Source organism: Fistularia commersonii, chromosome 36 (assembly GCF_037954325.1).
Source record: "Fistularia commersonii isolate RoL2024-O1a breed Wild chromosome 36, RoL_Fcom_v1.0, whole genome shotgun sequence".
In the NCBI taxonomy this organism is placed as follows: domain Eukaryota; kingdom Metazoa; phylum Chordata; class Actinopteri; order Syngnathiformes; family Fistulariidae; genus Fistularia; species Fistularia commersonii.
The window spans coordinates 1,981,807-2,001,271 of NC_141319.1; the positions used below are offsets into that span (position 1 = coordinate 1,981,807).

General features: G+C 40.5%; 1 protein-coding gene across 1 annotated transcript in view; it reads left to right on the forward strand.

Moving 5' to 3' along the window:
• galnt14 (UDP-N-acetyl-alpha-D-galactosamine:polypeptide N-acetylgalactosaminyltransferase 14 (GalNAc-T14)) overlaps window positions 1-19,465 on the forward strand; it is a 105,912-nt gene that overhangs the window by 45,279 nt on the left and 41,168 nt on the right. Inside the window, exon 3 of the mRNA XM_086143039.1 lies at window positions 17,330-17,428. Coding sequence (XP_085999165.1) covers window positions 17,330-17,428 — 99 coding nt within the window. The remainder of the gene's footprint in view (window positions 1-17,329; window positions 17,429-19,465) is intronic.

Here is a 19,465-nt window from a genome sequence, read left to right on the forward strand (position 1 = left end):
AGGCATCTAAATGGAAGAAATAAGTGACAACAACAACATCAAGGATAAAAAAAGATAATAGAATGAAAAAAAAACAAGGGAAAAATCTGGATAAGCCGGGTGAGAGCAGAGTGACAACAAGGATAAAAAAGTAGATAATTGAATTAGGACATGACTTGTGTTAGTAAGTTGAAGAATGAGGTAGCGGTAGCATTCCCACAATGTATTTTTTGTTGTTACCGGTATGATGTTTTTGATTATATGTAAAAAAAAAAAAAAACAATCTGTGTAAATATCTCATGTTACAATGTGGACACCTTTGACTTTTAGACAAGTGCAGCCTATATATGTACACATATATTTATTGTTATTCTTAGCCAGTGCGTCTTATATTCAGGTACCGGTATGATGTTTTTAATTAAATGTAAAAAAAACAACAAGATCTATGTAAATATCTCATGTTGCAATGTGGACACCTTTGACTTATAGACAAGTGCAGCCTATATATGTACAGATATATTTATTGTTATTTTTAGCCAGTGCGTCTTATATTCAGGTGCGCTCAACAGTCCAGAAATTATTCCATTGCTTAAAAATGTAAGGAGATGACAAGGTTGCCACGAAACTCCTTACGTTTACGCTGTAAACCAAGGACCTTTTAACAATAAAAATTATACATTTTATCTAAGGCGACCTAAGCTACCCATTTATGAGAATTAGGCAATTATACGCAGAAACTTCCCCACGGGTTATTAGAGCTGAAGAAGCTTCTTGAAGATATTCAAGTCCATTTGCTAAGACGAGATGATTTTGACAAGAATTCATATATCAGAAGACTTCGAAAAGATTTGGAAAAGAGACATTGAAAACTAACGTCTCACAGCAGCTCACATATAAAGGCTAGTTTTTAGAGCTTACAGGGTCACTGCAACTCAATTCTTTTCTTCCATGTTTTCACCAGGTATTTGTTGAGCCTCTGCTATTTCAGTCCATCGCTTTTCCTTCTCCGCTCGCGATACATGTGAGAGATAACATCATACAAGCCAGGCTGTTCCGCCCGCAGCTCCAACATCCTCTCTCTGGATGGTCCACACTGAGCGGGACGTCCTTCGGTGTTCCCGTTCATCCCTGCCGCCGATAAATACCACGCTGTTCCTCTACCGGGTTTCCTGTTTCCGGCTCATCTATCGGTTGTTGGTTGTCTTACGTCAACATAAAGACGGAAACACTTGCAGTATTATCAAACACGTTTGATATTGTTGTCAGCCTAAGACTGGGAAAAGACCGATGAGCGCGCTGCGAAGTAGAAGGTAGAAGGTAGAAGGTAAGTAGAAGGTCTACTGAAGTAGACCTTCAGTAAAACGTACAACTCCTTCCAACTTTCAGTTTTTAGTCAGGATTACTTGACACTCGAGGAGACCGAACAAATATACACAAAATATAGATTCAAACCTCCACACAGTGGATTCGCACCAGCAACCTTCTGGCTGTGAGGTGGAAGCTCCAACCAATGTGCCGTCGTTACAGTTCTGACAAAACATAACATGAAAAGCTTTATTTGGTTCAGATGAAAAGTTTTTCCTCGAATTGTTCTGACTATGGAAGTTTTGGGAGAATTTTGCTCCTAAGAATGACTTTATTCTCCAGAGATTACAACCTTTTTTTTTTTAAATTGCTTTTGAATCTTTTCTCAATTTTCAGTCGGGTTTAATTAAATAGCGATGAGAAATAAATCCGGTGGAGAAACTTTGGCTTGTTCCAATATTTGTCAGGAGCTGGTCAGAAGCTCCACGTGCCAAGAGCAGATATCAAAGTGAAGGTGAAATTAATTACACTTTGACTGATAAAAAAGCAGAACGTCGGATCCCCCGGCGATTCTTCCGTAGTGGAAATGGGTTTGGAATTTCTTCTTTTTTTTCTTTTAATTGGTTTCAGAAACAATGGGTCATACGGAAACGTCCCCGTAGACCCGAGAGGTTTCGGTGTAAATGTCGGGTGACGCTCGGCTCGGGAACGGGGCGTCCGACCTTCGGCGAGGAAGGCGACGTCTTGAGACGCGGCCTTGAAACGGTGGAGGGCGAACGGCAGGGGGGCGGGGGAGGGGCAGGGCCATGAAACGCAGCGGGAAAGAGTTCATCATAAGATGAGCCGCTCATTAAGAAGCTGGTTTGTGAGGATAAAAATGAGAGCGAAATGACCTCGAGCTTCTCACGCCGTTATCAGGAGTCCGAGTCCGGGAATATTAACCAAGAGCATTTTCACGGCCGAAGAGAACTTTCACTAAAATCAGGAGGAACTCACATTGGAAATAAGAAATTATAAAAAAAAAAAAAAAAAAAAATCAGCTTTCAATCAAAATTAAAATGGGCCGAAAAATATCGAGAAAATAAATAATAAATAGCATAAAAAATGAGTTGGAAATCAGAAGCAAATATCAGTACTGCATTAAATAAAGATTTGTTTCTAAAAATGAATTGAAAATTATTGTGAAATAAAAAGTAAGCAACAGATTTGCCAATGAAACCGATGAAAACACGATGTATGGTTCTCGGTGCATTTGTAAGATATTGATGTGTGTGAGTGTGTGTGTGTCTCAGCTACTTGCCCGTAGGTTTCTTTGCACTATAAAACACATGTTTCAATGTATGTGTGTTTTAATGTTTGTGGTCTGTAACAAGGATTTTACTGTTATCTTTTGTGTGTATTGGTGACTTGCAGGTGCACGTCCACGTGCGCGTGTTTGTGTGTTTTTATATAGGCAGTTCCATCTGTGGTGGGATGATGCTGGTTTAGACTGAAATATTGCTTCATTCATCACCCAGGAGACACACATACACCCACACAGGAATGAAGGCGCACACACAACTGTGTGTGTGTGTGTGTGTGTGTGTGTGTGTGTGTGCGTGTGAGCATTCTTGTTTGTGTGTGAGATAGAAAGTGACCACAGATTCATTGTGCAGAATCGTCCATGTGGAAAACCTCTCCCTCTGCCTGCCTGCGAACATTCATCTCGTGCGTGTGTGTATGTGTGTGTGTGTGTGTGTGTGTGTGTTTGTGTGTTTGTGTGCACATGTGTGCTTGTGTTTGTGTATGTTTTGAGGATGCTAAAAGTGTGAGCTGCGGCAGGAGAGTGTCTGGTCATGATATCATCATCTACTATTTCAGAATATGAAGGATTTTGTGTTGTTTTTTTACTTCCTTGTTGTGAGTCATGTGACTTGATGCCAGCTGCAGATTGGTGGAACGGTATTATTAAGGGATTATGTTGAACCTCCATCTGACTAAATCTAGGTTATGTTTTTGATGTTTTGTGCAAAAATGGCAACATTTTATGAAAAGGATGACCCAGATGTCATATAGGAGCTGTTCCCCAAAACTCATGCCTGAAAATCTCACCAAATAAGGATTAGTAAGAATAGACGGTGAAAATTTTAGAGATGGAAACAAATAAAACAAGAAATATAAAGAAAATAATCCCCTCTAAATTTGAAAGAGGCAGTAAGTAAATAGCTTATACCAAGGGGGCGAAGTGCAGAGGGAATATGCTAAATAAAGAAAGACCCTTTGTTATGGCTGACAAGAAATTACTAAAAAATATAGGAATTAGATAAAAATTAGCAGAGAAATGGGAAGAATTTGAACACAGACCTTGTAAATAGAGGGATATTATCCTAACAATCAGAAGTGAAGCGGTCGAACTTCTTGATCCTCGAACTAGAAGTAAAACAAACAAATTGTGAAAGTAATCATGAAACAGATTTTTTTTTTTTTTTTTGGTGTGTAGGTCGACTTTCTCTACATCAGCTGTTTCTCCTCCTCCTCTTCCTCCTCCTCCTCTGTCTCGTATTTAAACCTCAGGGATCCGGTTGCACATCCAACATCCAGCTATTACTCCGTCCCGTCGGGATTTAAACCTTTAATTAGTCAGTCTTTTGCGTCATTTTGTTTTAGCTGTTCTCAGTGTCTGGCAGAGATGAAAACACACACACACACACACATCCCCTCGGTGTTTGTCTACGCTCCTGCAACTGAGGAGACAGAAGGATAGACTCCCATCGCCCGTCACAGCGACGAATCTTTCATGTTTATGGTTCAAAGCCCCGTCTGACTTTAGATCTTATGACAGGAAGTGAGGGAGAGAGACAGTTATTGAGGGAGGAAGACAGAGAAAGAAAGAGAGAGAGAGAATTCACCCATTTTTTCCTTTCTTCCATCTTTTGTCCGTTGCTTTTCTTTTGTCCAAAAACAATCGCATTTCAGATTCCGTCACTTGATCATCAGCGGCAGCTGAAGTTTGCAAACAGGAACAACATCGCATCAGGCGGTACAGCATTTTAGATGATTGCTGGTTGACAAACACACACGCACACACACATGCACGTACACACACACACACACACACACACACACACATACACACGCACAAATATTCATGATTAATGAGGCAAGAACTCAGAAGCACATCAACTCAATAATTACTTAACATCTTATGTGACATGTTTCCATCGAGAAAACACAAACACACACATCGGCACCCACGTGCACACACTTTCCGACATACATAAGCACACATATATAAACATTTTATGTAGACTCAGAGAAACACACACAGGTGTACACACGCATGGCTTGAGTTGTGCTCCATGAATATGGAAAAAGTCTCCTCCAGCTTCATGTTTTTCAAACAAATGTTAACGCGTGGCTCTAACGAGTCGCCATATTTAATAAAAAACAACAAAAAGTGTCCTGTTTGTGCACCAGATACTCCAGAGACAACCGCCAGTATGGGCCGCATCAACGCCATCAAAACAGGTTGATAAAAACCTCCAAAAATTAGCAAAATACTGCAATTTTATTAAAATTGACCTGAAATGATTCGTTAAAACCATATCTTTTCAATTTTAAGCTATTTGAGGACTTTGTGAATCATCTGAAAATCGGTGCAAATTCTTACTCCCAAAATGATTAAAGATGATACAAAAAAATGACAAAAAAAATTACAATCCAAAGAAATCCAGTTGAATCATAGAATTAACGCTTGAATGTCTCAATATGCCATGTAAATGAGGGAGTGAATTGTTGTATAGCTCTAAATGCCATCTGAATGAGAGGGTGAATGGCTGGATGTCTTTACCAGCTCAGCTGCGACCTTGACTGCAGGATAAGCCTTATAGATAATAAATGACTGAATAAAACATGAATGAAAAAATAAAAATGATAACGATAATGATAAAAAGTGTTCGGAGTTTGCAAATAGACCCACCGTTGTCCGCTAAGAATAACAGTGTGCATCTAGTCAGTTCCATTTTCCCCTCCGTGAAGGTTACACTCTCGAGGAGCTTCAAAATAAATGTTTTAACTCCGTGGTAATAAGAGTCCCTGTCATTTTACACTCTAATATCTACATTTTTCCTCCTTTGCGCTATTTCTTTTTCGCCTCATTTGTTATTCATGAGTCTCATATGCCGAACACAAACTTTATGACAAGTTTTCCCCCCCGCAGAGCATATTTTACTTATTTATGAAACATTTCCATATCGCCTTATTGGCTCCCCGAGGACTCTCTCCTTTTTTAGCTGTATATTCTGGCAGCGAGGCGACTTACCTAAACAGCACAATGTCTTTCTGAAAATGTGGCTGAACTCAGTTCGGGGAGAAATGAAATGAGTCAACTTTATTAATCCAACCTCATTTCAACCTTTATCGCTCCCCAGTATATAAAGCACCCGGTCCGCGGGGAAACATGGTTGTTTTTTTGCAGGAAGAACGAGGAACTAATTGATTTCGTCTGGACGGAACATAAAATATATATAGAAATATATTTTTGTAATGCGGAACTTTCCACGAAGGCCCTTAAAATCAAATGGAAAAAAAAAAAACCTCCAACAAATAAGGACAAAATGTGAGTTGCGAGATAAAACTGGTGAAATAAATACATAAAATGTTAAAACACTGGATGAAAAATACAAGGCCAACACAAAAATGCTAATTGCAAGATGATTTACCGCGCCGCTCCCGGAGGCCTGGATGAGCAGATGGTTTTTTAGCTGCTTCTTCAAGGATCCACACACCACTGAAAGGAAGTAATGAGTTTTATCCATTTTAATTAGAGTTAGTAAATCCACATTAACACAGGATGCGCTAGGAACGTATGACTTACTGGGTTTCCATCCAAACTTTGCCCAAATTTTTTATGTTTTATGTTTTGAGAAAATCTCCAGATTTGGGCGTGTTCCGAGTTGCTCGTGGAGATGAGCAGTAGGTGGCGTAAATTCTTGTGTCAGCTGCATTTATTGTCAGTGCAGATAAAGAGTGTACTCATATGCAGATGATGGGCTGCTTTCACTTAACAAAATGTGAATTTTGGTACTTTTTTTGGTACTCTTTTGGTACTAATTTGGGTACGTCTAATTGTTTTGGGTACACAGCCCTCCGCCTGAGATTGTAGCTCTGCTTTTTCCTCGATGACTCGTATTCGACTTTTTCGGTCCCTCAGATGCCAGACCCTTTTTTGGGGAACAGGACTTAACTCAGAAGAACTCAGAAAAACCCAGACAGCATCGATGACTTGTATTGAAATACCTGGACTCCTCATGTCTGTGGAGGGTCTCAGTCATCCAGTTCATGGTGAATTCTTGTCTTGGCAACTGGACTTGAATTTCTTCACTTGCAGACGTTTCACGTCTTCACCTGTCTTAGTTATATTCGGAAACTCCCTATTGGTCATTGGAACTGAAGAAGCATCTCAGATGGGGGGGTGAAATGTATTCGAGTGAAGAAATTGAAGTCCAGTTGCCAAGAGAAGAAGATTTTGACAAGAATTTACTTGGCCTCTTCTTAGGCATCTACCTTGGACACTAAGGACTCAAGACTCGAGATGTTAGTTGAACACTTCTTATGACCCCACATCCGATCACCTTGACAGACTCACCTTGAAATTCAAACTCAAGAATCAAACCTAAGTGACCCAGACTTGAAATAAAGGAACTCATCCTCAACGTTTTCTTTTCAGAGGCAGGCTGTCCATCTGTACTCCGTATCTGGACTCTGAGGACTCAAGACTGGGTTTATTTCTACAGAGACTTGACTAGAACGCCACAGTCAACCATTAGTGATAGTACCAAAGTGTACCACGAGACCAGTATCAACCTCCAGATCAACAGGAGTGACAGTGTGAGTGTGTGCATGTGAGTGTGAGTGTGCGACTGCATTGTTCATTGACTTCAAACCTCATGATCAACAACTTCTTTGTGATCTTTAAAAAAGCAAATGACATTCATGAGATACAATGAAATCTGCACGTCAGCAGGAGCAACCCCATGAATATCAGGTTGCAACCATGTCCGTTTCTTCTTTTTTTTTGACCCCACGCACACACACACACACACACACACCCTCCTTTTGGGGATTGAACCGACTCCAATTAAAATTGTTGAATCCACTGAAACTATTCATTTGAGCTATTCATTCATTGGAATCATCGACTCGGAAATTTTCCTAATGGAATTTTCCAGTAAAAAAAAAGGAAAAAAGAAAAGGCGATGAGGCATTATCGACTGTCCCTCGCTGGCTTCCTCTTCTTTTTTCATTTTCTCTTCTCTTTCACACCTGATCCGGAGAAGAGAAATCCCTCGTTTCCACCTTCACTGGAGGAGGCGGTGTGTTTTACCTTGTTTATCCGTCTCTGTGAGGACGCACTGCGAATTTGCACGATGTCGTCGCTCCTTGTAGGGTCCGTTTTTAAGGTTTAAGACGTCAGGTCGGATTAGGATTCCAGGTTAGAATAACGGATTAAGGAAAGCATTATGTTGATGAACGTTCTCACAGGGGCTAAAGTCACGCGTATGTGTGTGTGTGTGTGTGTGTGTGTGTGTGTGTGTGTGTCTGTGCACATGTGTTAATATGTAAATGGCTGTTGCCTAACCAGCCAAAACTAGGCCATCTTCTCCTCTGTGCAACACCTGAATAGAAGCGAGACGGCGATAGGGGGAAGACAAAGAAAGGAGGGCCAGAGAGGTGAAAGGCTTACCGAAATATCTTACTCCTGCAGCTGCTGCTGCGCCGAGATTAAAACGGCGTTGTTTAATATCACGCTGCCGGGTTAACTAGAAACCAAATACGCCTCTTTTTCAAGAGCACATCTGTTTTCCCCACGCTATCGCGTTGTGGAACGTAACTTTCTGACCTATCCCAGTTTCGTCCCTTCACGAAAAACTCATTATTTCACATCACATTACATCGTTACCGCTTTCACATCTCCGTCGTCTAACGTTTTCCGAAGTTCTCTTTTCCTTGTTCCCAGTAGACAAACAAATAGATGGATAGGCGAACAGATGGATAGATGATAAATAGAAAGAAACTTTATCAATCCGATGGGAACATGAACTTGACCTTCACACACATTATATGAGTTTGCATAGCCATAACCAAACAGCAGTGGTCTCAGCATAGCAATAAATATACTGTAAATGCAGAACGATATAATGATATATATATATATATATATATAGTAAATACAAAATTATATAGCAATATATATATATATATATATGAACTCTTGAGTGTCAAGAATGATGCCTTCCACTAAATTGCATAACATTCATATATATATATTTGTATGTATGCAGATACGCTACTCAAAAAAAGGAAAGAGAACATTAAAATAACACATCTGTACATTGTTGAATGTGCTGAGAACAAAATCGCACAAGAACTATCAATGGAACTCAAATTTATTAACTCTTGGAGGTCTGGATGCGGAGTCAAGCTCCAAATGGGAGAGAAAAAACACACTCCGGGATGACCCAACTTGGATGTAAAGTCCTTAAAACAAGTCCAAATGAATCAGTGTTGCTTCCTGTTTGATTTCACAGAAGTGTGATTGACATTTACATTGTGTTGTTTCAGCGTTTCCCTTTGTTCTTTCCGCAGTGTACGTACAGGACTGTCTCAGAACATTAGAGTATTGTGATAAAGTTCTTTATCATCAGTAATGCAATTGAAAAAACAAAAATTACTTTTTCATGATATTCTAATATTTTGAGATAGGATTTATGAGTTTTCTTAAGATGTAAGCCACAATCAGCAATATCAAAATAATATAATATTTCAGTTGATTTGTAATGAATCCAGAATGTATGACATTTTTGTTTTTGTAATTGCATTACAGAAGATAAAAAACTTTATCACAATATTCTAATTTTCTGAAACAGTCCTGTATATGTAGTAAAGATATATATTATTAAGATTAGTGAAAAAAAAAAACAAAACATATATATCTTTACTAATCCCATATATTATCATAGATATAATACATACGAGTTTTTCTAGATGGTTAAGTTACTAAGAGTAAATTGGTGGTATGACTGGTTGCTTTAGGGTCGCCACAGCCTGCCTCCATCAGACCCTGTCCTCTGCATCCTCTTCCCTCACGCCAACCAACTCTACGTCTTCCTTCACCACATCCATAAATCTCCTTTGTGGTCTTCCTCCGGTCCTCCCGCCCGGCAGTTCCAACTTCATCATCCTTCTCCTCGTATATCGGTATGAATTATATCCAGTACATAGCGGTAAAGTTTGAGTATGTTGGAACGGGGTGCAGGAGACACTGGAGGCGCCACTGTTTAGTTTTTGTGTCTGCAGATTTAACCAGGACAGAGTAGAGCGGTCTGATGGCACCAGGGAGGAATGGTTTATTGGATCGCGCCTTCAGACGTCGTACCTTTACTGAAGCTGGCCTTGAGGTTGCCCGCTGCTCGCAGTCTGTCCTCAACCACCTCATCCAGGGTGGATGGCGAGGTGACTCGTGATTGGTCTCTTGACTCTGGCCTCCGATGATAATACTCAACTACGACTCAATGTGAAACTGCCGTATTTTTCGCACTATAAGGCGCACCTAAAAGCCTTAATCTTCACAAAAACCGACAGTGCCCCTTAAAACCCGGTGCGCCTTATATATGGATCAATATTGAGCCGCAAGAGGTCTCGCAACTACGGGAAACACCTGCAGACTCCAAAGCGGTAAAGAGGAATTCCAGTCCCTCCCCACTTGTGTGTGTAGAAAGACCCCAAAACGGCACCTTTCAAGAGACACGCTTACGACGCAGAATTTAAACTCAAGGCGATCAGTCACGCAGTAGAACACTGGAATAGAGCAGCAGCGAGAGAATTCGACATTAACGAATCAATGGTAGGGAAGTGGAGGAAGCAACAAGATGACCTGCGCTAAGTGAAGAAGACTAAACAGAGTTTCAGCGGGAACAAGTGGGAAGTCTACAGTTAGAGGACAAACTTGAACAGTGAGTTCTTGAACAGAGAGCAGCAAGTAGAAGCGTCTCTACAGTCACTATTCTAATGAAGGCAACAGCGCTAGCTAGCAGCATGGACATCAATGAATTTAGAGATGATCCTTCTTGGTGCTTTTCTTTTATGAAACCCTTTGAACTGTGACAAATGGAGTTGGAAATGCATTGTTTTCAACGAAGGCGGCGGAAATACCAGTAAGAGCTACTGGTACGTCCGGTACCGTAGTTTGAATGCACTAACTTGTTTTGGGAGTGAACGTAGTTGTCAGAATGTTGGTTTGTATTCTATTAATCAAGTTTGACTGACTTATTTGACTGTTTTGTTGACATTCACTTTAGCGCAACTCCATTTAGTGGATGCATAACGCAACCCCAGACACTACTGTAGCTTCTGTTATATGTGCCTTATAATGCAGTGCGCCTTATATATGATTTTTTTTTAAAATAGGCCATTCATTGAAGGTGCGCCTTATAATCCAGTGCGCCTTATGGTGCGGATAATATAGTAACTGGATTTCCAGCTTGAGTCCACGAGGTTTTGAATCCAAAGAGTGAGGACGCTCGACTCACTCCACTTTCTTTCTCTCTTTTCCCTGCCGCTCTCTCTTTTGACCGGTCGATACAGAGGGCTATCGGGATATGGACAAGGTTTCCACCCCTGGTTAGAAGCACTTTTTCCTTAGACCTGCTCCAATTGCTTGCTCTTTGCAGAACGTTGGCGTTTCTGTAAGTCATTTTAAAGAGCGCGGTCCAGACCTTCTCGGCATAGAAATTGTAATCAGACAACCGTGTGAAATCTGATTTGACCAGACTTTCTTGACTAGCCTCCAACTATTGTACCTGTTTTTTCTTGAAAAATGTAGAAAAACTAACACAAGATATATGAAAATCCACTCAAAAATTTCTAATGACCCCAAAATAGAAACGACCTGAAAATTCAGGCACCGTTGCGTCTTGACCTCCCATCAAACCATTAATTCTTTTCAAGGTCTTCTATAGGCGAGAAAAAAGGACCTTCCTTTCTTCACTGCTGAAAATGTAAATGTACCGTCACATGGTCGCCGGCTGTGACCGGGTCGTGGTCACTTGCCGTATTCTTGAGGATTCTGATTCGGTGAGCGGGTTCTTATCTCTGGATCTGATGAGTGAAGCAGAGCGGGACGACGTGGCAGGGAAATGCAGGGGGAAGCAGAATAGAAACAAACCCGAGAGGCAGAACGAGTGAAGGACGGAGAGAAACGAGTTGGAGGTGTGTGTGTGTGTGTGTGTGTGTGAAAGAGAAAGAAAGAGAGAGTACAGGTCAGATGGTATCTCAGGGCAACATCAGTGGCCATTAGTATTTTCCAGCACGAACACAGATTTTGACAGGTGGGCTGTGACACCTGCAGAGACTCCGTGTATGTGTGTGTGTGTGCGTGCGCGCGCATGTGTGTGTGTGTGTGTGTGTGTGCACGCATGCGTGCATGTGTGTCTGACCTCTCTTTTGTTTGTCTCACCTCTAAATGAACTTTGATGAGCTGACTCACAGAAACGTCTCTGCTCATCAAATGAAAATAATTTCCGACAAGCAAACCTTCACCTCTCTGCTCCATTGGCCTCGCCTTTATTTTTCTATTTGCTTCCAGATTTTTTCTTTTATACCAGACTGGGACAAAATGTCATCACATCCAAATGGGCTTTAACACCTAGTCAATTAAAAGTTTCTTGGATTTCTTCATAAAAACATTTCCTTATTCGTTTAACTGTTAGTTGGAGGGACCAGTGATGGATTTAAGGAACGTGGGGCATTCCAGGATTGTCGTGACCGTCACTGAAATGTTCTCCTGAATCACCCTCCTGTCCAAGGCCTGCAGGTCAAATACCCAAAATATAAACAATAATAAATGCATATTAGAATAGATAAAGACTGTAAATATGATGAATACCTCTCTTGCTGTTAAAGGTGTTCCTCAGGGCTCCATCTTTGGTTTTCTTCGATTTCTGTTTGACGCTTATCTTCTGCCTCTTGGCACCAGAACGTTGAAAACTAAAATGTTAAGTATTAACTGTCGCAACAATCACGACTCGCGTAAAAGTTCTTGGTGACGGGAAGCTGCCGGAATCCGACTCGTGACACATTAATACCCAGGGAACAGGAGGAGTCGGGGGTGGATGCAAATGTTCTGAGCGGTTCTACTGTTGAACTACAAACATGGCACCCGTCACAGATAACCAGCAGGAAGGAAGCAGCTGTTTGAGTCACGGCCGTTAAATGGCTCATTTAACCCTCCTGAGTTTGATCCGCCCGGTCTGAAAACTAGTTTGAAAGTCTAGGAGAGAAACGACAATAAATGATTTCATCTCCATTCTACTAGCCGGGGGCTAAATGGAAAGTTAACGGAGGAAATCGCTAGTTCTGGTTTCAGAACATTTTTGGGCTTATAATCAGTTGTTTAGACATAAAATGTTCAGGGGTCAGAAGATGATAATCATCAGCTCGTAACCAGACGGTCTCACACAGTATCATTTCACATCCCATCTTTCCTCCGACCTTTTCCTCTGCTCACCTTTCATCTTCCTCTCCGCCCTTCGCCCATCATCATGTATTCCTCTTCTATTTTCCCCTTCCTGTCCCTCTCCCTCATCTCCATCTCCAGTTTCTTCCCCCCTCGCCAGTATTTCCTGCCTTTTCTACGGTCTGTTCTCTCCCGAGCTTTGACGCATGAGGAAGACACACACATGCATGCACACACACACACTTGCACACATACACTCGGGGAGTGTGGCAGCGTGTTCATATCAGCTTCGACATCAGTCATCTGTCAGCACAACTTTTATCTGTACATCTCTGTCTGTCTGTCTCACTGCGTGGTTCGCCACCATCCTCTATCTCGTTCACACACGTGCACGTGCACACACGCGTGCGCACACACATTCACACTCACACTCGCAGGAGCGGATCGTCTTTATCTTCTTATCGTTCCTCTCTGGTAGAGCTGCTGAATAAATCAACTGCAGGAAAAACAGAGATGGAGACTAAGAGATAGAGGGATAGAGGAGGCACAGAGGGGCACGATGGGAAACAATATGACAAATATATACCGCCTATACTTTTGTGTGTGTGCATGTGTGTGTGTGTGTGTGTGTGTGTGTGTGTGTGTGGTTGAGATAGAGAATGACAGAAAGAGAGAGAGAGAGAGAGGCAATAAAAATCAAAACAAAGCAAATGAGAAAGGAAGAAAGTCAGAGATCTGGATCTATATTGTCAACAGTCTGCTGCAGCCTTCCTCAGCCAGCGTCATATTTTAAATTCAGCTTTAATAACGGGGCAGTTTAGTAGAAAAATAACATGTTAGTCCCTCCAGTGTTACAATCACAGAAATGTATCTAATAAAAGGAGAAGGAGCAACAAAAAATATCCATATTGGAATATTAAACAAGCATGGGTTTGATGAATATCTCTCTTGCTATTAGCAGCGTTCCGCCGGGCTCTATCTTTGGTTTCCTTCAATTTCTGTTTGACTCTTGGCACTAGATTGTAAAAAAAAAAATTATATCAAACCAAAAAAGTTGACTATATCCTTTGAGACCACAGCAAGAAGCAAACAAACAAACAAAAAAAACAAGAATAATTTTGTTGTTTTCATTAACAGAATAGCTAGAACAAAACAATAACACATCTCACACACTCATCATCATCACCATTATTATTATTATTATTATTATTATTATTATTAGTAGTAGTATTAGTATTATTATTATTGTTGTTGTTGTTGTTTTTATTGTTGTTGTTGTTAGCGTATTAATTTATCTATTTATCTTAATCATTCTAATTATTATCATCATTATTATTATTAGTAGTAGTAGTAGTAGTTGTATTAGTAGTATCGTGTTCTTTTGTTTTTTGGAATCCTCCGTTTTTTAAAAAGGCACGATAAAGTCCAAAAGTAAGGGGGAAAAAAACCCTCATAATTATTAAGACACCAAATTAAATTCCAGACAGCAAAGCATCTTCTTCCACCCTCACTGTCACGTTTGTTCATATTAAGTGCAATTTTACATTCTGTTAATCTGCTCCCGAGATGTTGTTTCCTTGCTTTATAATTAAGCTCCCACAAAGAAATAAATAAATGAAAAATAAAGACAAAAAGAAAAATCAAATTGGGAGTTAATGAGGTGCTGATGGTACTATTTCACAGACGGGTGCTTGCGAATACTGACTGATGCCGTGTGCCGAAATGCTAATACAACAAATCGGGAGGTGGCTGGCGCTCTGACCCCTGCAGGAGGAAGTGTTTGACTCAAGGACATTTTCCAGAAGACGGAGTTTTGCTCCGACGGGCACAGGAAACTTTGCTGCGTCTCCTTTTTGGTAACTCAAATACGCCGGGAAAGAGACGGGAAAATGATCCGAGCTTCCGCCTCACAGCGGCAGAGTCCCCGGTTCGAGTCCGACAGAGTGGCCTTTCTGTTTGGGAATAACGTCCGAGGGCGTGATTCCGGTTTCCTGCCGCGGCCCGAAAACACGCTGTAGGCTCATTGGAGGCTCTAAATTGCCCAGGTATTTGAAGGCTGTATGTCTATATGACGTTTGAATGAGTTTGTTGTACGTCTCTATATCCGGCCCGGTGACCCCACCTTCTGCCCAATAAAAGCAGGGATAGGCTACCGCCCCCTGTGATCCCGAGGGCAGGATACGCACTATAGATGATGAACAAATGAATTGTAGACTACGTTGTCTGATCCTGATCGCCCCTTTCAATCATTCAAGTGGGATTGTTGGTGCAGTTTTGGGTTATTTTTGAGTTGCCATGGTTACCGGCACCGTTACCAGAAGCGATTCCACGGTTGTCCCAGTTGTAAATCTAACTTGACCAACATTCTCTTTCTTCGTCTCTCTCTCTCTCTCCTTCCTCCCCTTTGTCATCCAGCGCAATCCTGATATTTTCTCAAATGCTAAAAATACATTTTCATCAAAATGTACAATATTTTTCTATACTTTTTTCATACTCTAGTGCACCCCTTATCTTCACTTACTTTAGACCTTAAGACACTTTATCGTTTTCTCTTGTTACTTAAGACACGTCATAGTTTATTTGTATTTCTTATTCTTCCTTTTTTTAAATTTTTTTTACTGTTTATACATTTTTCCACTATTATTTATTATTGTGATATTTTCCTCAACTATTTCCTTCGGGATAAATAAAATTGATCTTATTCTTATTCTTATTCTTATTCTTATTCTTATTCTTATTCTTATTCTTATTCTTATTCTTATTCTTATTCTTATTCTTATTCTTATTCTTATTCTTATTCTTATTCCCTTTCTTATTCCCTTTCTTATTCCCTTTCTTATCTCTGGAGTTCTAAACTAGGATCCCCCCCCTTTTTTTTAGCTTCTATGTGATCAGAGGCAGGGCTAGTAGTGTTTTCAGGTCAGCTCTCTCACCTCCATGTTTCTGTTTGGAAGGCGCACTTTCCAGGACTCTGAACTGCTTGTAGGTGTGTATGAGCGCGTAAAATATTGTATATGTCCATGTGTAGGCCAGGTTAAAACCCACCCGATGCAAGCTGGCATTTGCTCCATCCTCCATGCCCCCCCAGTCCCAATAAATGGCCATTGGAGTGAATCTCAGTTGATGCAAACTCACTCCATCGGAAGCCCATCGTGTCTCTGGGCTCTTATTGACCGGCGCGGAGTTGAACCCACCGGCACGGATCCCGCAAGACAGGGAGTCTGATCCAAAGACGGTACGGCTTCTGTCTGACAGACCTTAGGTTGTTTTGTGGACACAACCTGATCGGGATGGTGGAGGCTGAAGCAGGGGGTCAGAAACCTCTTTGTCAGAGGATTTTCTAGCCGGAGGTGTCGAGGCGTTCAAATTAGCTGCTGGAAAAGTGAGCGAAGAGAATCACCGAAACCAGCATAGAGCTTCTTATCCACAACGGAATCAGAAAACTCACCGAAAAAAGGTCTGCTGACAAATCTCCACTAAACAGACTTCGGGTATCTTCCCATCCCAACTGTTTGATTTGAACCTTTCAGATCTTCTACAATATCAGGTCTGACAGGCGCCTGGAAGTTAAAAGCCCGGTCGGATCAGGACTGTTAGTCCTTTTGACCCAATCGGTCGAAGCATTGGTAGCTCCTAAGGTTCTTTGGTTGGTCCAGACTTTGGTGCGGTTACAGGAAGCCGCTTTAAACAAAGCCTTAAATCACATTTATTGTAATCCATGTTCTGCATCATCTAATTTACCCACAGCAGCGTAATCCAGCGATGGGATCTAATCACGTGGTTTTGTTTGTACGAGACTTTGTATTTTATTTATTTTTTCTCTGCGCGCATCAAACAGCTTTACTGTTTACACTTGTGGCGTTTTATCAGCTTGTCAGTCGAGACAAAGCCCTTTCAATCGTGCTAATCCTTGTGATTAGTGTGAACGGCACATCAATTATTTAGGGATAGATGGGGATTTTTTTTATATTGTGAGTCATAAATTAAAGTAAAAAGCACCTGTTTTTTTGTGTTCGGTGTGTTGGGCTTCAGACAAATAAACATACGCCAGGAAAACACTAGAAAGGTGAGTTCTTCTGGAAATGAAGGCTGGAATGAACAAGACGGCAGCTTCTGTTTTCGAAATGTCACCAATCCATCAATCTGATAGCTAAAGGCCAGCCATCTCATTATGCAAGTGCATGTGTGTGTGTGTGTGTGTGTTTGTGTGTGTGTGTGTGTGATTACATCTGTGTGTTCCACACACACATTCAGATGCTGCCAGGTTGCGTTTTATAATGAGCGAGCTCATCATCGTCGTCTGCGGGTCCAGCGTGACCAAGCGGTTGTTTCTCGTGTCAAATGTGAACGACAGATGTGACACAGATGAGATTAAGGTTAAAGCAGCAGAATTAGATTATTACTAGAGGTGTATTTGAATATCAAGTGTTGTGTTATGTCTTAGTTGGCTAGACCAGAAAGTGAAATATTCAAAATCAAAGATATCAAAGATAAATTTAAACTTGATTTTTTTTATTTTTCCGAATGAACTGACGGGTTTTCTGTCTGCAGATGCTCGGCTCTTCATTACGATTCCGATCTTCCTTCGACCTCCATCATTGTCACCTTTCACAACGAGGCCCGATCAACACTGCTTCGCACCATCAGGAGGTGAGACACACACACACACACACACACACACAATCATGGTGTCACTTTATCATTTATTGAACATGAAACTCTGATTTTCCCTATTTGATGAATAAAGTTGGATGTAAAGTCCTGTCCAGTTTATATGAAGCCAAAATAAGATACAAGTAGAAATCACATTTTTTCTATTTTTTTTCCTTTCTTTGTCAAGTGTCCATGTTCTATCTTGTCTGCCTGGGTACCTCTGGGTTCTCTGGTTTCCTCCCACAGTCCAAAAACATCCTACATTGGCCAGACATGAATGAGAGAATGAATGGTTGTCTGTATCAAAATGTGGCCCTGTATCAACTAGTGTTTATTATTATTGTTATTATTCATATTATTATTGTTGTTGTTGTTATTGTTATCATCATCCTCATCACCTTTATTATTATCATTATAATGATATTTTATTATAATAATAATAATAATGATAGTTATTATTATTATTATTGTTATTATTTTATCATTGTAAGGGAATTTATCTGTGTATGCACAGGTTTATAATGCAATTTTAATTATTCAGGACTTGCTGATTGTGTATTGTGATCAGTTTGTCCTCATTCATCCATTTTAGTTGTGCTTCAGATTTAGCTGCACACACACACACACAAACATATACAGTATATATATGTGTGTGTGTGAGTGTGTGTGTGTAATGTGTCCATTTGTTGATTTTGTTCCTAAATTAAATAAAAATGTGTGCAGCTAAATATGAAGCACAAATTTATCTATATATCTATAGATCGGTGGTTCTTAACCTTGTTGGAGGTACTGAACCCCACCTGTTTTACATGCGCATTCACCGAACCCTTCTTTATTGGATGGAGGATCGTTTCGTTGATGGGTACAAAGAACAGGCAGAGTAGCCTTTTCATCGAATCTGGCTCCCTTCACCTTGAATTCAGCAAGCGCTATGTTCTTGTAGTTCCCATCTCCATGCAGCTTAAGGAAGCCTTCCCTGAGTTTTGCCGGTTCTGGACTAGAATTGCTCATCTTGTTTTTGCAAATCATGCAGTTAGGACATCGATTCCAATCACGTTCCGTCATACATGTGAATCCGTATTGTACGTATTCTTCCCACCGCTTTCTTTTTTTGCCCGACATAATTAGTATGAAGGGATTAAAATATTAAGAAAGAAATCACATGACGTACCATCACGACAGTCACCAGTTACTACAACTGAGCGCACCAAAATCCCTGCGGCACGGATAGGCCAAGCGATGTAGCGTGATGACCTGCAGCCAGTGATGTCATCACCAATGTGTGTCTTGACCTCCGCCGAACCCCTGAGACTGACCCACCAAACCACCGAACCACTGCTATAGATATATAGATGTACCACTTTTTTATTTTTTAACTACACTCAACCTCTAAGACATAGGTGTCAAACTCTGGCCCGCGGGCCAGCTTTGGCCCACGGTGTAATTATTTTTGGCCTGCAAAGCCATACTAAATAATATGTGCTGGCCCGCCGGTATTATAGCTTACAGCGCATGTACCGCTAATACCACAAATCCCAGAATGCTCTGCTGGTGTTTTGGCACGAAAATCACGACAGGATCCATAAACGTCTTCTCATCTGTTGACAGTTATCATAGCAACCTTATGCTAATACTGGTAACGTACTACCCTTCCGAATAATAGCCAGAAGAAAAGATGATCAGAGTAGATCTATAATTAATGTTTTCTTGATGCACTATTATTATTATTATTGTTATTATTATTATTATTATTATTATTATTATTATTTCATTTTTACATTTATTATCAGCAAAATAAAAATAAAAATAAGATGAATAAAAAAAAATAAAATGCAAATAAAAAGAAGCACACGATTTTTATGTTATTTTAATTTAAATAATAAATGCCATTGATGTGCCTCTTAATTTGAATTTCAATTTTGATATTAAGTTATATATTGCCTAGTATTATCCTTTGCTTGTTCCATACACAGTTTTTAAGCACAACTTGTTTGGGTGAAAAGGGTCACTGTTGAAGATTTTTTTCAATGAATA